The sequence below is a fragment of the Heptranchias perlo genome, chromosome 4 (assembly GCF_035084215.1).
Source record: "Heptranchias perlo isolate sHepPer1 chromosome 4, sHepPer1.hap1, whole genome shotgun sequence".
NCBI classification, from domain to species: Eukaryota; Metazoa; Chordata; class Chondrichthyes; order Hexanchiformes; family Hexanchidae; genus Heptranchias; species Heptranchias perlo.
Window position 1 is genome coordinate 82,862,925 of NC_090328.1, and position 23,731 is coordinate 82,886,655.

A 23,731-nucleotide genomic window follows, 5' to 3' on the forward strand; every position below is an offset into this window, starting at 1 on the left:
TTGACTCCCCATGTGCAACAACATGGGAGATTGACTAGTTACTTAGAAAACAAAGTACAACATTCAAAGCAGCCTGCTGCATAACTTACATTTATATAGCATTTTACGTCTCTACAAAACATCTCAGAAGCATTAGACACAATTTTTTCCTCGGGATACGGCCGTTGCTGGCAACCAGCATTTATAGCCCATCCCTTGAGAAGGTGATGATGGGTCGTCTTCTTGAACCACTGCAATTCTCTGTAGCAGATTGATACAACTGAGTGGCTTGGTCGGCCACTTCAGAGGTCAGTTAAGAGTCAACCACACTGGTGTGGGATGGGAGTCACATACTTGCAGGGCTAAGGGAAAAGCGCAGGGGAGTGGGACTAATTGGATAGCTGTGTCAAAGAGCTGGCACAGTCACGATGGTTCGAATGGAATCCTTCTGTGCTGTATGATTCTATGATATAATGGACAGGCAACAACTTGCATTCATAGAGCGACTTTAACGTCGTAAAACCCCCCAAGGCGCTTCACAGGAGCGTAATCAGACAAAAATTGTCACCGAATAAGGACAGCAGGTTTTCTTCCCGAAAGGACATTTTATTAAACCAGTTGGGATTTTATGACAATCTGACAGCTTCATGGTCACTTTTACAAATAACAGCTTTTTAAAAACTGGATTCAAATTCTCAAACTGCCATGGTGGGATTTGAACTCACATTATTAGTACATATCTGTGAATTACTAGTCCAGTAACGTAACCACTATGTTACCGTACCAAAGCAGTCACTGTTGTTATGTAGGCAAATAGATTTGCAGAACACATGATGGAAGAAAAAAAACTTACATTCACTCCAAAATGTTCAGTTACACCTCGCCCATGCTCTCCTAGAACCCCAAAGGACAAGCTTTCTTCCAAGAATATCCGCACTTTGTACTTGTACTTTAGTTTTACCTGCACAGTAAGGGGTATGAAAGGATAATTAAAAACTATCAGAATAATTTCAGAACATTTAAGAACATCAAAATGCAAAAATATTTTCAGTTTCTGTCATTATGGTAACTATGTTTCTTCCCCCACACACATGCATCTTTTACTTGAAATGAAGGAAATATAAGTGATTTATTTTTCCCCTCCACTCTTTTCTCTTACCAGTTCTGGTAGTGGACAAATGTATCCAGTATTTATGTACAATCCTTCTACTACAAGGAATCGTCGGGTCACTCGTGCTTTGCGAGGATTCTTGAAAATTAATTTTAAATGGATTTTTAAAATAAATACAGCAAAAAGATGGAGAACATTTAAGACAAAGTACTTTTGTTGTTTTATTTTGTTGCAACAGGATTAAATGCATCTTACTTTCTGGTCCTCAAGTTCCTGTTCTTTCAGCAGCCGTTCCAGGTCATCCATATCATTGTGTTTAAAATATTTTATGTTACTACGTGAAGCTTGCAAGCCTTTTTGAATGGCAAAGCATGCGGCTTCATCCCTGTAAAACAAGTTTAAACCATCTAAATACAACAAGTCCTCTTTTGGTGGATATAATGCAGGAAGTTTCACCACAAATATTCCTTTCAAAATAACTAATTGGGTGTAGTATCTTTTTTCTATCAACTTTCTTTCTTTCTTTATTTTTCTATCAATTCTCTCCTTAAGGCATATTCCTCATGTGTGTGCTTAAACAATGAGTGATGGCAGGCCACATGACTGTGGGGTCACCAGAGCCGAGCCTGATCCCTGTCCACCTATACACAAACTCCCATGGGAAAACTGTGGAGGGCAACTACCAGCAGGACTTTCCCCTCTCTAAATCAAGGGCATTAAGGCAACTGTAGTTCCTCTACTGCCGCCATTGCTGAGATCAGTTAAGTCTGTACAAATCGAGGATCAAACCAGATACCTTCCTGGTCAGAGTTGCTCAATGACTCATTGCAATAACCATTTGAGCTGCTGGAGGAGAGTTTTCCGTCAAACTTTTAATGTTTGTTCAAACAGTATGACTGATGGCATCAGAAAGAGAATTGGCTTGGAGAAATTGTCAGAGTATGGGAGTATAATTAACAAGACCCCTGAAGCATTCTGGATTGATGACCTGCACCCTGGTGTTGATTCACATTCCTCATATTATTCAGGCTCAAAATTCAAGCTATCAGCCAGTTACCCTCTCGCCATGATCTTATCAGACTGGTTGAACAAATATGTTAGTTGCCCACCCCTTTAAAAAAAACTGTTTAAAAATACTATTGCCAAGGTGTCATCTTTAATATATCGCTTTGAGGAGTTTCCAAAAAAAGTGAAATAAAGTCTGGCTTATTTTGTCACTTCCCTGTACATCACAGTATTACCACCTATGCTGCAGTAAATATTTGTTTGATGTTAGGAAAATTAAACAAATCAGGAGCATGTTGCCTTCACATATGTGAAGCATACACTAGATTTATATAAATGAAAATTAATATAAACTTTACTTCCCTCCCCCATCATTTTAGAAAGACATACCAGCATAGATTTCATGATTGGAAAGACATGCCCAAAGCCAAAGAAGAAGTTTAGACTAAACAAAAACAAATAAATAGGACACACATCAGAAGCTAAGACTTATTTTTAAAAAAAATTTTGCTCTGACTATACTTTCAAAAAATAAATTCTGGTGGCAGTTCAGAGGAGATATAAGCCAGTCTAGCTTAAACTTGTGTTATATAAAGACAGCTCATCCTCCTGTGGCAGAGTTCTCCTTACTCTATGAATTAGGTTTATGCACCTCAAAAAGATCCTGTACGTTTGATAAGATACAGATTCTAAGGACTACTCGGAAAACTTGCCAGTAACATCAAAATATATCATTGTTGGGGAATAGGAGAAACTTGAGCTGAGGTTTATAGATCGGGATGTCATCATATAATTCCCTCAAGTTATCATCACAGGTCTAGATAAAATCACAGCAATTTTTAACTATATTAACTACTGTTCCATTTTTCTCATTAGCACCAGTTGGGGAAAGCTTATGTGCATGCACACATTAGGTTTGAATTAGGCAAGAAAAAGACTTACACAAACACAAGATCTCCTCTCTTTGAATATGCTGGAATGGCACTGGCTATTGTAGCAAATCCATATGAATAAATAATAGCTTCTTCTGTTCTCATAAACTTGGCAATTCTATCTTCCAGTTCTAAATGAACATCTGGGCAAAAAGGAAAACAGTAAGAATAAAATGCCGGTAAGCATGCACTTAAATGTCATACTATTCATAACACATGGAAACAATTTGAAGATGATCCAAAGTCAGAGGTAAGCCACGGTTGCTGGCAAGTCACAACCATGGTATTGTACTCGCAAGCAATAAACAGGACTTGAGAGTAAGCAGACTAAGGAGAAGTATTAATTTTAAATCTGAGATTGATAATATCTTTGGTTAACAAAAATCTAAGTGATATGGGGCTAAAGCGGGTATACGGAGTTAGGTCACAGATCAGCCATGAACTCATTGAATGGCGGAACAGACTCGAGGGGCTAAATGGCCTACTCCTGTTCCTAAGGAGGCAAAAGTTTCAAAATCTTTTTTGATTTGATTTGTATCAAAAAAAAGTTGTCTTCATCCTCACAGCAGTGGCCCACAAAATATACATTGTCCTGACCTTCCTGCTAGTATAGTTAATTGGGATAGAAAACAAAATTTATCCCAATATAGGTCATGAGTTAGCAGCTCAAGAGAAAAAGGAGCACAAAGCAAGATAGGCCAGGGTCTATCAGTCATGTGGGGAAATGGAAGTATGTTGAGAGGAACTGTATAGTTTTGGCTGATTGCTTATTTTTAAATATTTTATATACATATTTGAACACAACATAACCGTTTTCCATTGTGGTTTTACCAGAGTTCTCTGTAACAGAGATACGATGTAAGCTGACAGTAAAAAAAGACTTGGAAACCAACACTCAAAATTACAAATATACAGCACACACAAACATTTACTAAAATGAATGCCCATATTGCTGAAATATGAATTACATGTTACAACTGCGATGTCTGCCTTTGGGGGACCTTAATGCTTACTTTCATTACATAATCCAGTTAGTCTGTACAGCTTATATATACACAATACTAAAAAAAGGGGATCCTTAGATATTGGTATTGATGTCATGAACAGGAGAAAGTAAACAAGATAATACACATGAACTAAGTTTTCTCTGAAGCAAGCAGCACAGATGGGCTTAAGAGGCAAATAGTTAAGCTTCTGGAAAAAGAGGGGTATAGAAGGTTGGGCTAATATCAATTGAAAAAGAGGCTTGTTTGGTCAAATAAAGAACAAACTTGCATTTATATAGCACCTTTCATGACCTCAGGACGACCCAAAGCCTTGTACAACCAATTAAGTACTTTTGAAGCGTAGTCACTGCTGTAATGTAGGAAACGTGGCAGCCAATTTGCGCACGGCAAGGCCCCACAAACAGCAATGAGATAACGACCAAATAATCTGTTTTAGTGATGTTGGTTGAGGGATAAATATTGGCTAGAGTATTGGGGAGAACTCCCCTGTTCTTATTCAAAATAGTGCCATTGGATCTTTTACATCCACCTGAGGGGGAAAAAGTTTAACATCTAATCCGAAAGACGGCACCTCTGACAGTGCAGCACTCCCTCAGCACTGCACTGGAGCATCAGCCTAAATTTTGTGCTCAAGTGTCCGGAGTGCGATTTGAACCCACAACCTTCTGACTCAGAAGAGAGAGTGCAATGGTGTATTTGGTGTATTCCTTTCCTGAAAAGCTTTGTTCTTCAGGGTTCAGCTGCGTAGTTCATTTCAAGTTATGGTGTACCCTACTTTTTACTCAAAGGCATTAACTATTTCTTACTTCCTGGCGAATGAAGATGAACTTGCAATAAAGCATTCATAATTAGATCCAAGAATAAATGAATAGCCCATTTATATGCAGAAATATATCCAGTTCTGTTGCTGCTGAATCTGCCTTGTTTATACTGTGGCTGGATTCAGGGACAATGGATAATTGCACAAATTAATTTCATGCTTTAGTCAGTCTGGCCGGGTCCTTCTCTGATGTCAGGGAAAGATCATTACAGGCCAGCAATGCTTAAATGCATTGCTGACACGTACAAGCAAGCAGAGAGTCAGCCTAATCTGCAACTACACCCTCAATGGCAGATGAACCTGTGTGCCATTGCCTGCATTCAGACTGACACTAGGGAAAAGCCCTTCGCAAGAGCAGACTTTGTGCTTCCGCTAGCACCGGCATTGTCATATTATTCAGGATTACCTCAATCCGTGAACTAAATTGGGAATAAGACTAATGTAGCAACTGGTGCTAAAAGTACCAGAAAATACTTGGTTCACTTACAAAACAGGCTTGCAAAAAGATGTGATCAATATCTTAAAAAATGGAATTTGATGAGCTTTAAAATTAATTTTAACTTACCAAATGTTCCATAAAATCCTCTAGGTCCACATGTACCAACACCATATTTTTTCAGTGAAGCCAAAGCTACATTCTGTGTATGAACAAAATTGTCTCTTTTAAAAACCTTGAAACAAGTTTGAATTTATTTCTTACTCATTTTAATTCAAATTACATGATTCAATTTTTAAGCTAAAACTTTGAATTAGCAGGGAACTATAATAAGAAATATAGCAAGCAATCATATCTATATTTTTAAAAATCCGTTCATGGGATGTGAGCGTCGCTGGCAAGACCAGCATTTATTGCCCACCCCTAATTGCCCTTGAGAAGGTGGTAGTGAGCCGCCTTCTTGAACTGCTGCAGTCCGTGTGGTGAAGGTTCTCCCACAGTACTGTTAGGTAGGGAGTTCCAGATTTTTGACCCGGCAACAATGAAGGAACGGTGATATATTTCCAAGTCAGGATGGTGTGTGACTTAGAGGGGAACGTGCAGGTGGTGTTGTTCCCATGTGCCTGCTGCCCTTGTCCTTCTAGGTGGTAGAGGTTGCGGGTTTGGGAGGTGCTGTCGAAGAAGCCTTGGCGAGTTGCTGCAGTGTACCCTGTAGATGGTACACACTGCAGCCACGGTACGCCGGTGGTGAAGGGAGTGAATGGCACCCCATCCACCACTCTAAACATTCAAACGGGCTGCTTTGTCCTGGATGATGTCGAGCTTCTTGAGTGTTGTTGGAGCTGCACTCATCCAGGCAAGTGGAGAGTATTCCATCACACTCCTGACTTCTGCCTTGTATATGATGGAAAGGCTTTGGGGAATCAGGAGGTAAGTCACTCGCCGCAGAATACCCAGCCTCTGACCTGCTCTCATAGCCACATTATTTATGTGGCTGGTCCAGTTAAGTTTCTGGTCAATGGTGACCCCCAGGATGTTGATGGTGGGAGATTCGGCGATGATAATGCCGTTGAATGTCAAGGGGAGGTGGTTAGACCCTCTCTTGTTGGAGATGGTCATTGCCTGGCACTTGTCTGGCGCGAATGTTACTTGCCACTTATCAGCCCATGCCTGGATGTTGCCCAGATCTTGTTGCATGCGGGCACGGACTGCTTCATTATCTGAGGGGTTGCGAATGGAACTGAACACTGTGCAATCATCAGCAAACATCCCCATCCATTTCTGACCTTATGATAGAGGGAAGGTCATTGATGAAGCAGCTGAAGATGGTTGGGCCTAGGACACTGCCCTGAGTAACCCCTGCAGCAATGTCCTGGGGCTGAGACGACTGGCCTCCAACAACCACTACCATCTTCCTTTGTGCTAGGTATGACTCCAGCCACTGAAGAGTTTACCCCGATTCCCATTGACTTCAATTTTACTAGGGCTCCATTGCGGACATATTTCTGTACAAAACACTTTAGTCCCCAATCTTGAGTCTTCATTCATTCCAAAAATTACATGACCCCATTAAAAAAAATGGCCCAGTCACCAATTCCATTACAATGCAGCCCATTTAACACTGACATTCTTGTTAAGAATTACCAATACAAATTCCCTCCCCATCTATAATCCACAATGTGGTTATAAAGTGAAGTTTAATACTAAAGCATATTTTCCTTAGATCAATACAGCAATAAACTCACCTTGACTTTTTCATTGTCTAGCAAGCCAAGGAAATTAAAGGATGCAAAGTTTATACACTCTTTACCATTAACCACTATGTTGTGAGTTGGAGGACTGAAAATAATAAAAATTAATAAAATTAGCAACAATTCACTAAAATTTCACAAAGCTCAGACAAAAAAGGTACAAACCTTTTAAGCTATATATAAAATTATAAAGAAATTTAGGTTAGTTTGAAATCTAATTCCAATCCAAACAAGAGAAGGTATTCAAAATCAAAACAGTTAATGACAAGCATTCCAGGCGATCAGGGAAGTGTAGCACAGAGCAAAAATCTCAATGTACAATACTGTGAACTGATTCCATAAACTCATTAAACTCGTAAAGGATATTTTGATTATGAATTTTTTGCTTTTGTTTTTATAATTTGCTTCCCTTTCCTCTCCTGAAGGCAGTAATCCAAGCTGGGGTCCAGTTCTAAAGGCACCAGAAGTCCTCCAGTGTCACTGCCATAAGGAGGGATGATATATTAGCAGGTTCCTCTAATGAGGCCATATGGGTGGAGCTTAAAAACAAAAAGGGGGCAAGCACTTTGATGGGAGTGTACTATAGACCCCCAAACAGTCAGGGGGAGATAGAGGAACAGATATGTAGGCAAATCTCAGAAAATTGTGCAAATAATAGGGTAATAATAGTGGGGGATTTCAACTTCCCCAATATTAACTGGGATACTCAGTGTAAAAGGCTTAGAGGGTACAAAATTCTTAACGTGCATCCAGGAGAGCTTTTTGAGCCAGCATGTAGAAAGTCCTACAAGAGAGGGGGCGGTACTGGACCTAATTCTAGGGAATGTGGCCGGCCAAGTGGAAGAAGTGCTAGTAGGTGAGCACTTTGGTGACAGTGACCATAATTCGGTGAGATTTAAGGTGGTCATGGAAAAGGACAGGGAGGGGCCGGAAATAAAGGTTCTAAATTGGGGGAAGGCCAATTTTAATAGGATAAGGCAGGATCTGGCCAAAATGGACTGGGATCAGCAGCTTGTAGGAAAATCCGCATCGGAGCAATGGGAGTCTTTCAGAAGGGAGATTGAGACCATACAATGGCAACATGTTCCCGTAAAGGTCAAGGGTGGTTCCAAGAACTCCAGGGAACCTTGGATGTCAGGGGATATACGAGAATGGATTAGGAAAAAAAGGAGGGCTTTTAGCAGATACAAAAGGCTAAAGACGGAGGAAGCCCTAGAGGAGTACAAAAAGTGCAGGGGGATACTTAAAAAAGAAATTAGGAGATCAAGGAGGGGCCATGAAATAACACTGGCGAGCAAAATAAAGGAAAATCCTAAGATGTTTTATAAGTATATTAAGGGTAAGAGGATGACTAGGGAAAAAATAGGGCCCATTAGGGACAAAAATGGCAATCTGTGTGTGGAGCCGGCAGATGTAGGAGGGGTTCTAAATGAATTTTTTGCATCTGTTTTCACTATGGAGAAGGACGATGTAGACATAGAAATACGACAGGGGGACTGTGATATACTCGAACATATTAACATCGAGCGGGAGGAGGTATTGGCGGTTTTAGCAGGCCTAAAAATGGATAAATCCCCAGGACGAAATGTATCCCAGGCTACTGTGTGAGGCAAAGGAGGAGATTGCGGGGGCTCTGACACATATATTCAGAACCTCTCTGGCCACAGGGGATGTGCCAGAGGACCGGAGAACCGCTAATGTAGTACCATTATTTAAGAAGGGGAGTAGGGAAAAACCGGGGAACTACAGGCCAGTGAGCCTAACATCAGTGGTAGGAAAATTATTGGAAAAAATTCTGAAGGACAAAATTAGTCTCCACTTGGAGAAGCAAGGATTAATCAGGGATAGTCAACATGGCTTTCTCAAGGGAAGATCATGTCTGACTAATTTGATTGAATTTTTTGAGGGGGTGACTAGGCGTGTGGATGAGGGTAACACAGTGGATGTGGTATACATGGATTTCAGTAAGGCCTTCGATAAAGTCCCCCACAGGAGACTGGTCAAGAAGGTACGAGCCCATGGAATCCAGGGTGCCTTGGCACTTTGGATACAAAACTGGCTTAGTGGCAGAAGGCAGAGGGTGATGGTCGAAGGTTGTTTTTGTGACTGGAAGCCTGTGGCCAGTGGGGTACCGCAGGGATCGGTGCTGGGTCCCTTGCTGTTTGTGGTCTACATTAATGACTTGGATATGAATGTAAAAGGTATGATCAGTAAGTTCGCTGATGATACAAAAATTGGTAGGGTGGTAAATAGCGAGGAGGATAGCCTCAGTCTGCAGGACGATATAGATGGGTTGGTCAGATGGGCGGAACAGTGGCAAATGGAATTTAACCCGGAAAAGTGCGAGGTGATGCACTTTGGAGGGACTAACAAGGCAAGGGAATACACAATGAATGGGAGGACCCTAGGCAAGACAGAGGGTCAGAGGGATCTTGGTGTGCAAGTTCACAGATCCCTGAAGGCGGCGGAACAGGTAGATAAGGTGGTAAAGAAGGCATATGGGATACTTGCCTTTATTAGCCGAGGCATAGAATACAAGAGCAAGGAGGTTATGATGGAGCTGTATAAAACACTGGTTAGGCCACAGCTGGAGTACTGTGTGCAGTTCTGGTCGCCGCACTACAGGAAGGATGTGATCGCTTTGGAGAGGGTGCAGAGGAGATTCACCAGGATGTTACCAGGGCTGGAGCGCTTCAGCTATGAAGAGAGACTGGGAAGATTGGGTTTGTTTTCCTTGGAGCAGAGGAGGCTGAGGGGGGACATGATTGAGGTGTACAAAATTATGAGGGGCACAGATAGGATGGATACTAAGGAGCTTTTTCCCTTCGTTGAGGGTTCTATAACAAGGGGGCATAGATTCAAGGTAAAAGGCGGGAGGTTTAGAGGGGATTTGAGAAAGAACTTTTTCACCCAGAGGGTGGTTGGAGTCTGGAACTCACTGCCTGAAAGGGTTGTGGAGGCAGGAACCCTCACAACAGTCAAGAAGCATTTGGATGAGCACTTGAAATGCCATAGCATACAAGGCTACGGACCAAATGCTGGAATATGGGATTAGAGTAGACAGGGCTTGATGGCCGGCGCGGACACGATGGGCCGAAGGGCCTCTATCCGTGCTGTATGACTCTATGACTCTATGTCACACTCAACTGGACATTCTTTGCTGGAAGTGCAGCAGAAAGCCCATTTAAGTTCAGCAGTTTAACGGCAGAAAGTCTGAGGAAATTCTGGGCCAATGAGTTTCAGTAGGTTAATTGAGCCTTCGAGGGCTCCCCTGCCCAGGAGGCAATAGCCAACTGCACTGTTTTTAATGCCAGCCTGGTTGGGATCAACTAACTTAGCACAGACCAGGTTTATTCATGGGACTTTCCTAGTCTGTTTGGCTCAGCACTACAACATGTTGTACCTTTAGTCAGTGAGCCATTAAGAAAAAAGTACTTTAAAACTGTAACATTAAAAAAATAACTACATAGAAAATTATGCATTTTCCACTGATCACCGTCATTTAGCAGTCAAAAACCAAAGAATTAAGACAACACAAATTCAAACAGGTCACATTTTGAAAATTGTACAAAAAACACATGCACAATTAAAAGTTAAGAACCATTGTAATATAGCCCAAAAGTGTTTTACATACCCTGAGACAACGTTATTGTTAAGGGCAGGGTGGTCTTTTGATACTGGTGGGACAAGTGGTTCTGGCTGCCATTCCTCAATAAGCTCTTCTTTTTCCTGTTAAAAAAGGTGCAACACAGAATAATTATGAGAAGCTGCAATGCAAGGGCAATAGATTAAAAAAAAAATTCTACTGGATTACCTTTTCTGTCAAGTCAGAACGCTCCTGAAGTTTGTAGGTTTTGGAGAAAAGGAGTCTCACTATCCACAAAATGAGAATTCCTTCCAGAATTAGATGGTAAGCCGGGGCCTAATGGGCATGAAAAAGCGACTGTGTTAATTGGAAACCACATTGCTCGGTATTACATCAAAAAGAGAGCAAATCCTTACTGTGACAAAAGAAAATAACGTTATGGAATATAACTTCTATTGTTAAGTATTTAATGCTTTTCATTACAAAAGCAGAACTTTTTCCACCATTGAAATCTACATAAAATATCCAAAAAGTGTCAATTTACCTCAGAAGTCTGATCATAGAATCATAGAATGGTTAAAGTACAGTAGGAGGCTATTCGGCCCATCAAGCCCATGCCGGCTCTTTGTAAGAACAATCCAGTTAGTCTCATTCCCCCGCTCTTTCCCCGAAGCCCTGAAAATCTTTTCCCTTCAAATATTTATTCAATTCCTTTTTGAAAGCCACAACTGAATCTGCTTCCACCGCCCTTTGAGGCAGCATATTCCAGATCATAACTACCCGCTGCGTAAAAAAGATTTTCCTCATGTCGTCTTTAGTTCTTTTGCCAATCACCTTAAATCTGTGTCCTCTGGTTCTCGACCCTTCTGCCAATGGCAACAGTTTCTCTTTATCTAAACCTTTCATGATTTTGAACAATTCTATCAAATCTCCTCTCAACCTTCTCTGCTCTAAGGAGAACAACCCCAGTTTCTCCAGTCTATCCACATAGCTGAAGTCCCTCATCCCTGGAACCATTCTAGTAAATCTCACTTTTTAAGAAAGTGTTTGATCTTGAGTTAGAACAAACACACAGGTTAACTGCTGTGGAATTCGACACTATTCAGAAATATAAACAATGGAGAGACACCTGGAAGGAAAGGATTTCACATTTGTGAACTTTGCAGTAAAAACCCCATCAATCGGTTGAGGTTGACCCCTTCTGGCATGAGAACAAACCTCTTGAGGAGCATTGTACAATTCGATGCACAAGTCATACATAAGTCCCAAAGCCCAGATATTTAATACATTACTGTGCATTTTTTTTTTAAAAGGAGACACATGACTGTCACTGAACAGCCTGTTCAGAAATCAAGCAGCCGTTCAGGCAAGTGAAACTATTTGGGTATCTTATAACCGAACTATACACACAGTGACTCCCTAGCTCACTTCTATAATGCATCAATGAGATTAACGCTGTTGAAGCTTTTGGATGAATAATATCTCACAACTTGACATGTAGTAAATGTTTTTGTAAGAGTGAAATGCAATGATCAATTCAACTGGATTATTTTGTCAGACATAACTGTTAACAGCATTGTAACTAACGTTCAAGAACCTTTCCAAATCCATTATGGAACACAATTATTATTTCCTTTGCTCCGTCTCTCCCTGTTTTCCGATTTGATTTCTATTGTTTTCTCACTACTTCACTTTTAGTACATTTTCTCTCGAGTCAAAAAGTAGAACAACAGATTTATGCCAGAAACAGCCAAGGTAAATTTAAGGAATCCACATTCACTTGCAGTTAACACTTGCCAAGAGAGCATAGGAATAGTCAAGTCTGGAGGTGACAAAGGTATGGATGGGAGTTTGTGCAGTAGATGGGCTGAGGCAGGGGAGGAGAAGGGCGAGGTTACAGAAGTGAAAGTAGGTGTTTTTTTGCAATAGAGAGGTTATGAGATCAAAAGCTCACCTTGAGGTCAAAAAGGATGGCGAGTTTGTGAACAGTAGCCGGGGAGGAGGTGGCGGAATCCATTGGTGGCAAGGGTACAGAGTTTGTGGTGGAGCCCAAAGACAGTGGCCAAGGAGGAAATTGTGGCTCATCAAAGACTTGATGTTGGACAAGCAGTCTGACAACACAGAGGCAGTGGAGAGTTGGAGCTAGTGTCGTCACCATATATGTGGAAGCTAATCTCATGTCTTCAGATGATGTCACCAAGGGGCAGCATATAGATGATAGTGGGGGGTGCAAGGAAAGATCCATGGATGCGACGATGCAGGGCCGGGAAGAGAAGCTGTTGCCAGAGATACTGTGGACTGCTAGAAAAGTGGAACCAAGTGAGGTCAATCACACGGAATTGGACAATTGAGCAGGATGGTGTGGTCAACCTTGTCAAAAACTGCAGGGAGGTTGAGGAGAATGAAGAGGGAAAATACACAACAGTCACAGAGAACATCATTTGTGACTTTGATTAGGGCCATTTCAGTGTTGTGGCAGGAGCAGAAACATGAATGACGAGATTCGAACCTCGAGTTGCAGGAAAGGTGGGGTTGGATTTGGGAGGCAACAAGCGTAAGGTCTTCAGAGGGAAAAGGGACAGTATTTCAGTAAGATCATCTCTCGGTCATCTTCCAAGACTGAAAAGCCCAAATTTCTCCAGTCTTTCCTCATTTGACCTCCAAAACTGGCGTTCATCCGTGTGGCTGTTATCTGCACTGCCTCGGAATATCCTCCTTGCGTCTTGGCATCTGGTACTGAATGCAGTGGTCAGGATGTGGTCTGACTAGAGCTCTGTACAGTTTGATCACAACTTCCTTTGATTTATATTCTATTGCTTTGGCTTAGATTATTATTGCTCTGCATTAGTTGTACATGTTGAGTATTGTCTACTATCACTCCTAGGTTTCTTTCAACTTCACCCTTAACTATTTTAGTTGATGCTCTTGCATGAGTATGGGGCAGGCTTGATGGACCAACTGGTCTTTTCCTGCCCATCAATTTTGTATGTTCGTATGTTTAACACAACTTATCGAGTATGCACGTTGTCAATTACTTTACATGTGCAGTATTTGTATTTGTATTAAATTTTATCCGCCATTGTTCTGCCCATTCATATATTTTGTCCAGCTCATTCTATAATTTCTCAGCTGCCTCCTCTGATTCCACTGCCCCTCTTGGTTTGGTATCAGCTGCAAATTTGACTAGTTTGCATTGAGTTTCTGAGTCCAAGTCACTGATGTAAATTAGAAACTGTTGTGGTCCCATTGTGGACAATTAAACAACTAACGGAAGGAAGAGGCTCTGTGAACATCCCCATCCTCAATTATGGCAGAGACCAGCACATGAGTGCAAAAGACAAGGCTGAAGCGTTCGCAACCATCGTCAGCCAGAAGTGCCAAGTGGATAATCCATCTCCGCCTCCTCCCAAGATCCCCACCATCACAGAAGCCAGTCCTCAGCCAATTCAATTCACTCCACGTGATATTAAAAAACTGCTAAGTGCACTGGATACATCAAAGGCTATGGGCCCCGAAAACATCCCGGCTGTAGTGCTGAAGATTGTGCTCCAATAACAGCCGCGATTCTAGCCAAGCAGTTCCAGTACAGCCACAACACTGGCATCTACCTGACAATGTGGAAAATTGTCCAAGTATGTCCCGTTCACAAAAAGCAGGACAAATCAAATTCGGCCAATTACCACCCCATCGGTCCACTCTCAGTTGATGACACCTTCCATCAAGCAGCACTTACTCACCAATAACCTGCTCGCTGATGCTCAGTTTCGGTTCCGCCAGGACCACTCGGCTCCAGACCTCATTACAGCCTTGATCCAAACATGGACAAAAGAGCTGAATTCCAGAGGTGAAGTGAGAGTGTCTGCCCTTGACATCAAGGCAGCATTTGACCGAGTGTGGCATCAAGGAGCCCTAGTAAAATTGAAATCAATGGGAATCAGGGGGAAAACTCTCCAGTGGCTGGAGTCATACCTACCACAAAGGAAGATGGTAGTGGTTGCTGGAGGCCAATCATCTCAGCCCCAAGAGTTCCTCAGGGCAGTATCCTAGGCCCAACCATCTTCAGCTGCTTCATCAATGACCTTCCCTCCATCATAAGATCAGAAGTGGGGATGTTCTCTGATGATTGCATATTGTTCAGTTCCATTTGCAACCCCTCAAATAATGAAGCAGTCCGTGCCTGCATGCAGCAAGACCTGGACAACATCCAGGCTTGGGCTGATAAGTGGCAAGTAACATTTGCACCAGACAAGTGCCAGGCAACGACCATCTCCAACAAGAGCGAGTCTAACCACCTTCCCTTGACATTCAATGGCATTACCATTGCCGAATCCCCCACCATCAACATCCTGGGAGTCACCATTGACCAGAAACTTAACTGCACCAGCCACATAAATACTGTAGCTATAAGAGCAGGTCAGAGGCTTTGTATTCTGCAGCGAGTGACTCACCTCCTGACTCCCCAAAGCCTTTCCGCCATCTACAAGGCACAAGTCAGGAGTGTGGTGGAATACTCTCCACTTGCCTGGACGAGTGCAGCTCCAACGACACTCAAGAAGCTCGACACCATCCAGGATAAAGCAGCCCGCTTGACTGGCATCCCATCGACCACCTTAAACATTCACTCCCTCAACCACCGGTGCACCATGGCTGCAGTGTGTACCATCCACAGGACAGACTGCAGTAACTCACCAAGGCATCTTCGACATCACCTCCCAAACCCACGACCTCTACCACCTAGAAGGACAAGGGCAGCAGGTGCATGAGAACACCACTATCTGCACGTTCCTCTCCAAGTCATACACCAACCTGACTTGGAAATATATCGTCGTTCCTTTAGCGTCGCTGGGTCAAAATCCTGGAAGTCCCTACCTACCAGCACTGTAGGAGAACCTTCACCACATGGACTGCAGCAGTTCCAGAAAGCAGCTCACCACCACCTTCTCACGGGCAATTAGGGGTGGATAATAAATGCTGGCCTTGTCAGCAACGCCCACATCCCATGAATGAATAAAAAAGCACCAATTTCTGGAGCACCCTATTCAGTACTTCCCTCCTACCTCATCACAATTCCTCAAACAAGAACCCACTATTTTCCACCAGCCAGTTTCTTATGGATACCAAATATTTACCCTGAATCCCCACAGCTTTGAACTTATAGCATTGTGTGTGGAAATATTGTCAAAATGGAAGTCTAGGTATGTTGTAGGGCTTACCACAGTCCACTTGGGATATCACTTTCTCGAAGAAGTTGGAGGTTGGTTGAAGAGGATCTTCTTTTTCTGAGTCTATGCTGACTGCTGTTAACTAAGTTACTATTGTACAGGTAATCTTCAAGATTATACCTGATAATAGATTCCATTATTTTACACCAGATTTAAGACTAATGGGCCTGTAGTTGCCATTTTTTGTATATGAGCACCTCAATGGCCTGTTCTCAATCTGCTGATACCTCCCCAGTGTCCAGTGACTCAATGATTGTGAATGCCTCACAAATCTCCTTCCTTGTCCCTCTCAGAACTCTGGGATAAATATCATCTATCTCTGGGGATTCATTGATTCTGAGCCCCTCCAGAACTTCCAGGTCAGTTATATCAAAATCACTAATTCTGCCTGGGTTAACTCTGTTTGGGGACAGCATGTTGCTCAAGTCTTCCTTTGTGGGGATCTCTCACTGGTTACTAAGAAGGTTAATATATTGACAGAAGGCTGAATTATTTAAGTAGCCTATGAATAAAAGTTAAGAAAAATCAAACATCTTTCCACTTCTAAGCAGAATAACAAAGGGTTTGAGAGTTGAAAGGTGCAATTAAACAGCTCTGAAATATCATTAAGACACCTATCAAAAAGTTATTACAGGAAAAGTCCAGCATTGGACTATGGGGATAGAGCAGAGGAGTGGGACTAATTGTATCGCTCTTTCGAAGAGCCAGCACAGGCACGATGGGCCCATTGGGCTCCTTCTATGCTGTATCATTTTTATGGTTTAAAATGATCGAGATTCAGAAGTGATGCAACTTTCTACATTAAATGCAACTTGTACAAAGGACAGTACATTATAGCTAATAGTCAATATACACAATCCAATATAACAAGATTTTCAATAAAACTTGGATTAGCTGACACAATTAAACCCTGCTGCCATAACCCTGTAATTTCTCCACCTCCTTCACTTCTTGAAAATCTCAGCATCCATAAGAGTGCTGAAACAGAAGATACAGGTAGAAAACCCAAATGGGAAGGCGGTTCAGGTTTATAAAAAGTGTTTTGTTTTACTTTGAAAGTATGGCAGGCAATGTGTTGAGAAATGTTTGTGATTTAGGACATTCCTTGAACCCTTCACGTCACATAAAAAATTAGATACAAAAATATTAAATTAGTTGCTATATTTTTTCTTCTAAATTGTTTTTTCTGCTCACTGCTTCTGAAGGTGGCAACTCATTTCACATGCACCCCTTTCCTACAACACAACTTGAATTTATATAGTGCCTTTAACGTAGTAAAACGTCCCAAGGCACTTCACAGGAGCGTTATCAAACAAAATTTGACACCAAAGCAGGTAAGGAATATTAGGACAGGTGACCAAAAGCTTGGTCAAAGAAGTAGGTTTTAAGAAGCGTCTTAAAGGAGGAGAGAGAAGTAGAGAGGTGGAGAGGTTTAGGGAGGGAATTCCAGAGCTTAGGGCCTAGGCAGCTGAAGGCACGGCCGCCAATGGTGGAGCGATTAAAATCAGGGAAGTGCAAGAGGCCAGAATTGGAGGAGTGTAGACATCTCGGAGGATTGTAGGGCTGAAGAAGGTTACAGAGATAGGGAGGGGTGAGGCCATGGAGGGATTTGAAAACAAGGATGAGAATTTTAAAATTGAGGCAGAGCCAATGTAGGAAAATCATGTCTCACGAATTTGATTGAGTTTTTTGAAGGGGTAACCAAGAAGATAGATGAGGGCTGTGCAGTAGACGTGGTCTACATGGACTTTAGCAAAGCCTTTGACAAGGTACCACATGGTAGGTTGTTACATAAGGTTAAATCTCACGGGATCCAAGGTGAGGTAGCCAATTGGATACAAAATTGGCTTGACGACAGAAGACAGAGGGTGGTTGTAGAGGGTTGTTTTTCAGACTGGAGGCCTGTGACCAGCGGTGTGCCTCAGGGATCGGTGCTGGGTCCGCTGTTATTTGTTATTTATATTAATGATTTGGATGAGAATTTAGGAGGAATGGTTAGTAAGATTGCAGATGACACCAAGATTGGTTGGATTGTGGACAGTTATCTAGGATTGCAACGGGATCTTGATAAATTGGGCCAGTGGGCCGATGAATGGCAGATGGAGTTTAATTTAGATAAATGTGAGGTGATGCATTTTGGTAGATCGAATCGGACCAGGACCTACTCCGTTAATGGTAGGGCGTTGGGGAGAGTTATAGAACAAAGAGATCGAGGAGTACAGGTTCACAGCTCCTTGAAAGTGGAGTCACAGGTGGATAGGGTGGTGAAGAAGGCATTCGGCATGCTTGGTTTCATTGGTCAGAACATTGAATACAGGAGTTGGGATGTCTTGTTGAAGTTGTACAAGACATTAGTAAGGCCACACTTGGAATACTGTGTACAGTTCTGGTCACCCTACTATAGAAAGGATATTATTAAACTAGAAAGAGTGCAGAAAAGATTTACTAGGATGCTACCGGGACTTGATGGTTTGACTTATAGGGAGAGGTTAGATAGACTGGGACTTTTTTCCCTGGAGAGTAGGAGGTTAAGGGGTGATCTTATAGAAGTCTATAAAATAATGAGGGGCATAGATAAGGTAGATAGTCAAAATCTTTTCCCAAAGGTAGGGGAGTCTATAACGAGGGGACATAGATTTAAGGTGAGAGGGGAGAGATACAAAAGGGTCCAGAGGGGCAATATTTTCACTCAAAGGGTGGTGAGTGTCTGGAACGAGCTGCCAGAGGCAGTAGTAGAGGCGGGTACAATTTTGTCTTTTAAAAAGCATTTGGACAGTTACATGGGTAAGATGGGTATAGAGGGATATGGGCCAAGTGCAGGCAATTGGGACTAGCTTAGTGGTATAAACTGGGCGACATGGACATGTTGGGCCGAAGGGCCTGTTTCCATGTTGTAAACTTCTATGATTCTAGGTCTGCGAGCACAGGGGTGATGGGTGAACGGGACTTGGTGCGAGTTAGGATGTGGGCAGCAGAGTTTGTGATGAGCTCAAGTATATAGAGGGTGGAAAATGGGAGGCCGACTAGGAGAGCATTGGAAGAGTCAAGTCTAGAGGCAACAAAGGCATGGATGAGGGTTTCAGCACCAGATGAGCTGAGGCAGGGACGGAGACAGCGATAGCGATGTTAATACCTCATCCAAGTGGTCATATTTAACGTGTGAACCAAGAGAAGAACGTTGGCAGGTTATCCAACGGTCAGGGGAAATCTACATGTCTACTTTCCACTATGGGTCAATGGATAGCATTTAAGAGGAGGAATCAGGCAAATTTTTCCTCTTCTCTAGCCACAGGACACTGAAACCAATTAAAATGTCCCTGTTGTGCCTCACCTAAATTCAGTGTAGACCAGGGATCAAACTCAGCACAACAGCACAAAGTGCAGTTAGAAACTAGACCATCAGGAGAGAGTAATTTTAAAAAAAAATGATTTCCAAGAGGTACAACTAAATAGATTCCCTCATTATAAAAGACAGTAATAAGTCTCACTTATCTTTATTCAGACTACTCATCTAATACATTCATACTTCAAAATTTTATTTGCACTGTTAAGTGTGAGAAGAAAGTTCAAAGGTAGCTCAGTTTGTACTATATGGCTCTGACACCATCATGCCAATTTTTTGTTGAAGGAGAGTCTCTATTTTTCCTCCCACTTCCCTGATCTCCCTGGGGCGGTCACTGCTGCAAACAATCTGGTAGAATGCGCACAATTTCTGTCTCAATGATTCATCAACTCTTTAGGGAAAGTGCCTCAGCTCTGCTCAACCTTTCACGAGAGCAACACAGACAAGACCAAGAACTCAGCAGTATGGGAAAATCTCGGACAGAAATATACATCTCGGAGACATTTGTTGGTACTCTAACACAAATGAATAAAAGTCACAACAAATAGGTCTGCTCAGAACAGCAGCGAGGGAAGCCTACCGCAGGAACAGGTTTAATTTTCAGTGATGCAATAATTTCACGATGCCTTGTATTGTAGTTGATCATATATCAACTTATGCAAAAATCAGCCTATTGTTCCCATGCTCTAATCAATTCTATTGCTATCACATATTTCCATCATAACTAGTGCAGCATGGATGGAATAATGGGCTGCAAGGAGTGAGTTTCAAAACTGTAATCTTATTAGATTGGGGCGGTGGAAGGTAGGGATTGATGAGAATAAAACTAAAAGCACATAGACTAGTTAAGAATTTCATTTCAGCCCAAGATTTAGTCTGCAGCCATGAGACCAGTCCACTGATTTTAAAAAAAATAATGCACAGTGGGAAGTTAATATGTATAAGTCATGTGAGGTTATTCAAGTTGGTAGGAAGAATAGAAAAACAGAATATTTTTTTAAATGGTGAGAAACTATTAAATGTTGATGTTCAGAGAGATTTGGGTGTCCTCTTACAAGAAACACAAAAAGTTAGCAGCATGTAGGTACACCAAGCAATTAGGTCGTCTTACTACAATTGTACAGGGCTTTGGTGAGACCACACCTGGGGTACTGTGTACAGTTTTGGTCTCCTTACCGAAGGAAGGATATACTTGCCTAAGAGACGGTGCAACAAAGGTTCATTAGATTGATTCCTGTGATGAGAGGGTTGACCTATGAGGAGAGATTGAATAGAATGGGCCTAAACTCTCGAGTTCAGAAGAACGAGAGGTGATCTCATTGAAACATATAAGATTCTGAGGGGCCTTGACAGGGTAGATGCTGAGAGGTTGTTTCTCCTGGCTGGAAAGTCTAGAACTAGGGGGCATAGTCGCAGGATAAGGGGTCCGCCATTTAGGACTGAGATGAGGAGGAATTTCTTCTCTCAGAGGGATGTGAATCTTTGGAATTCTCTACCCCAGAGGACTGTGGATGCTGAGTCGTTGAGTATATTCAAGGCTGAGATAGATAGATTTTTGGACTCTGGGGGAATCAAGGGATATGGAGTTGAGGTTGAAGATCAGCCATGATCTTATTGAATGGCGGAGCAGGCTCGAGGGGCCGTATGGCCTACTCCAGCTCCTATTTCTTATGTTCTTACAGTTTATTACTCAGCTCTGTGCGTGTGATGTAAACTGTTAGTGTAACATACTGCACATGATATTCACAAGATGATTTTAAACGTACTGGGCCATTACTACAATTTTTAAATACTGTAATGAGTTATGAGAGAGAAATTCTATCTCCACTTTTTTTTAAAAAGTGTTTAATTTCACACCTCTCGCAAGCCATTACTGGAACTTACCAACTCCGTTAAAGAGTTGGATATAAATCAGAAGGACAGGTCATGTATTGTGATTTACTATTACAATTATGCTTTGGCATAATCCTCGCTGAAATAGGGGATTCAGAGATGGGGAAGGTATAAAGCACAGCTGAATGTTGTAATCAGCTCCAGCATTAAGCTCACTGAAACATTCATTATTACAATTAGTAGACAAGTTACTTTAGATTCACTAGCTTTTGAAATGCAACAGTGCCAGCCAGGTGTCTGTCAATCAGATCACTCATTGCATTCAGTCCAATTATATAAAATCATCTTATTAGATTAGAATACATAAACCTCAGTCTTCGGCTATGCATCATGCTGTTCAATAGTTTATTTTTTTCCAATAAGCCAACTACATTGTTTACTGCTTAAAAAAAGCTACAATCTAAGGGGAGATAGTCTCAATTTTATAAGCCAAAATGTAAGCTCCCAGAACCCACTATATCAGAAATCTTGTCTGGAAAAGGATTACTTCAATCATGTATCTGATTGGCAGTCAGCCATGGAAGGACCCAAGAGCATTTTTCCTGGCCCTGGCTGCCAATCCTGGCACATAAACAATTCAAAGGCTCAGTACCAGTTAGGAAACTCAAACATCCTTCTGATGGAAGGCTGACAAATATGAACATTTACCATTTATGACTGGGATCTATGCAACTTAGGCCCCTTCAGTTGCAAGATAAATTCTAATATTTTTGGTAGCTGAAGGTGATAGGAGTCAAAGCAATCATTTCCATGAAAGCAGTTAGTGGATAATGAGCCGTAGCAGGAGAAAAGGATAGGTCACATGTCAAAAGTTGCATTTTAGCAGCAGGTTTTGGAGCCCTTGTTCTATCCTGACTTTTATCTACAAACTTGCTGGAATCAGAGTCAGAAACTCTATGAAAGGAGAAGAGTCAATAAGGCCCTTTGTAGCAAACATTTTAGAAAATGAAAACTGGTTCCAGTCTGTGCATCCCTTGTGACATGGGCTGTTCAAAGGCCAGGAAGATCAGCCCAGGTGGGACCTTGCTGGCAGCCTCATTGCTGTGAATTGGATAGGCAGAAGGAAGGAAAAACATAATATGTTATGGCATGCTTTGAAGCAGTTCTGCCGATTACAACATGGCTGGAGGGCAGTGAGCCTTGGTAGTGGAAAACAAAAATGTGTGCAAAGCTCTAGGGAACTGCTGCTGTTTTATCCAAAGAAAGAAGACTTGTTTGACAATTTTAAAAGTTAACCTTACGGTTTAAGAGAAACTGGTTGATGTTTGCAGACAATTGTGTGAAAGAGCTGAGCTGCCATTCTTAGAATCTGTCAGAGTTGTGAGTGAGAGAATATTGCTGTGCTTTCTTCTTCTTAACCCAATCTTAAGTTTTTTTTTTAAAAAAAAGTTTCCACAACAGACGATTGCATCAGGTCTTTTTAGACTAGCACTGTAAGTTTAATTTTATTTTACATTTTTATTTCAGTATGTTAATATTGACTTTAGTGAATGTGCTAGGTTTGCCACTAAATGGATTTCTAAAAATTTGTTCACTGGATCACTTTATCACTGGCAAGGCTGCATTTATCGTCCAAACCTAGCTACCCTGAGGTGAAGAAGGTGGGTCTTCTCCTTGAACTGCTGCAGTCCTAATGATAAAATTGCTCCCACAATAGTGTAAGCTAGTGAATTCCAGGATTTTCACCCAGCAATGATGAAAGAAGAGGTATATACAGCGATATATTTCCAAGTCAGCATAACGTGTAACTTAGATGGTATGGTGTTCCCATGACATTACTGCTCTTGTCCTTCTTGGTAGTACAGACAACAGGGGTGGGAGTTGCTGATGAAGTAAGTTTGGTGAGTTGCTGCCTTGCATCCTATAGATTACATGGTGACGGAGGTGGATATTGAGTCTTGTGGCAGGGGAATTGATCGTGAACTTTTGTCGTGGATTCTGTTGAGTTTCTTGAATGTTGTTATGGCTGCAGCCATCCAGGTGAGTGGTGAATATTCCATCACATGTTTGACTCAAGGCTTTGAGAGGTTAGAAGGTGAGGCACTTCTTGGAGAGTACCCAGCCCTATCCTGTTCTCGTAGCCACAGTGTTGATCTGGCTGGCTCTGTTAAGCTTCTGATCAATGGTGACTCCTATGATTATAATGGTGGAGGTTTGGGCAATGGTGGTGGTATTTAAGATTGGGGAGATGGTCGTGCCTTTTCTTGTTTGAGATGGTCATGCCTGGCACTTACATGATACAATGTTGACTGCCAGACAAGGCCTGTGTCAGGTGGTGAGGGAACTATTATGAGGGGTTAACCTCCTTTACCTAGTCCTTGCCAACCTACCTGCCACAGACTGGCCTGACCATGATAGGATATCAGCCCAAGCATGGATGATATCCAAGTCTTGTTGTAGGATTTTGACGCTGTTGATGACTCCCTTCATCACTTTACTGGTGATTAGGAGGAGGCAGTAGTTGGCCGGATTAGATTATTTGTGGATAGGATATACTTGGCTAATCTCCCACATTGTCAGGTAGATGCCAGTGTCTACATTGGAACAGCTTGGCTAGGGTAGTTCTGGTGCACATGTCTTCAGTACTTCAGGTGGGTTGGTGTCAGTAGCCTTTGGAGAGTCCGGTGCATTCAGCCACTTCTTAAT

At 42.0% G+C, this 23,731-nt stretch overlaps 1 protein-coding gene across 1 annotated transcript in view; it reads right to left on the bottom strand.

Annotated features, from left to right (window-relative positions):
• sptlc1 (serine palmitoyltransferase, long chain base subunit 1) overlaps nucleotides 1-23,731 on the bottom strand; it is a 39,224-nt gene that overhangs the window by 10,496 nt on the left and 4,997 nt on the right. The window contains exons 2-9 of the mRNA XM_067983247.1: nucleotides 10,856-10,963; nucleotides 10,676-10,770; nucleotides 7,036-7,129; nucleotides 5,420-5,492; nucleotides 3,038-3,170; nucleotides 1,346-1,475; nucleotides 1,139-1,228; nucleotides 833-940 (exon numbers count right to left, since the gene is read on the bottom strand). Of these exons, the coding sequence (XP_067839348.1) occupies nucleotides 833-940; nucleotides 1,139-1,228; nucleotides 1,346-1,475; nucleotides 3,038-3,170; nucleotides 5,420-5,492; nucleotides 7,036-7,129; nucleotides 10,676-10,770; nucleotides 10,856-10,963 (831 nt within the window). The remainder of the gene's footprint in view (nucleotides 1-832; nucleotides 941-1,138; nucleotides 1,229-1,345; nucleotides 1,476-3,037; nucleotides 3,171-5,419; nucleotides 5,493-7,035; nucleotides 7,130-10,675; nucleotides 10,771-10,855; nucleotides 10,964-23,731) is intronic.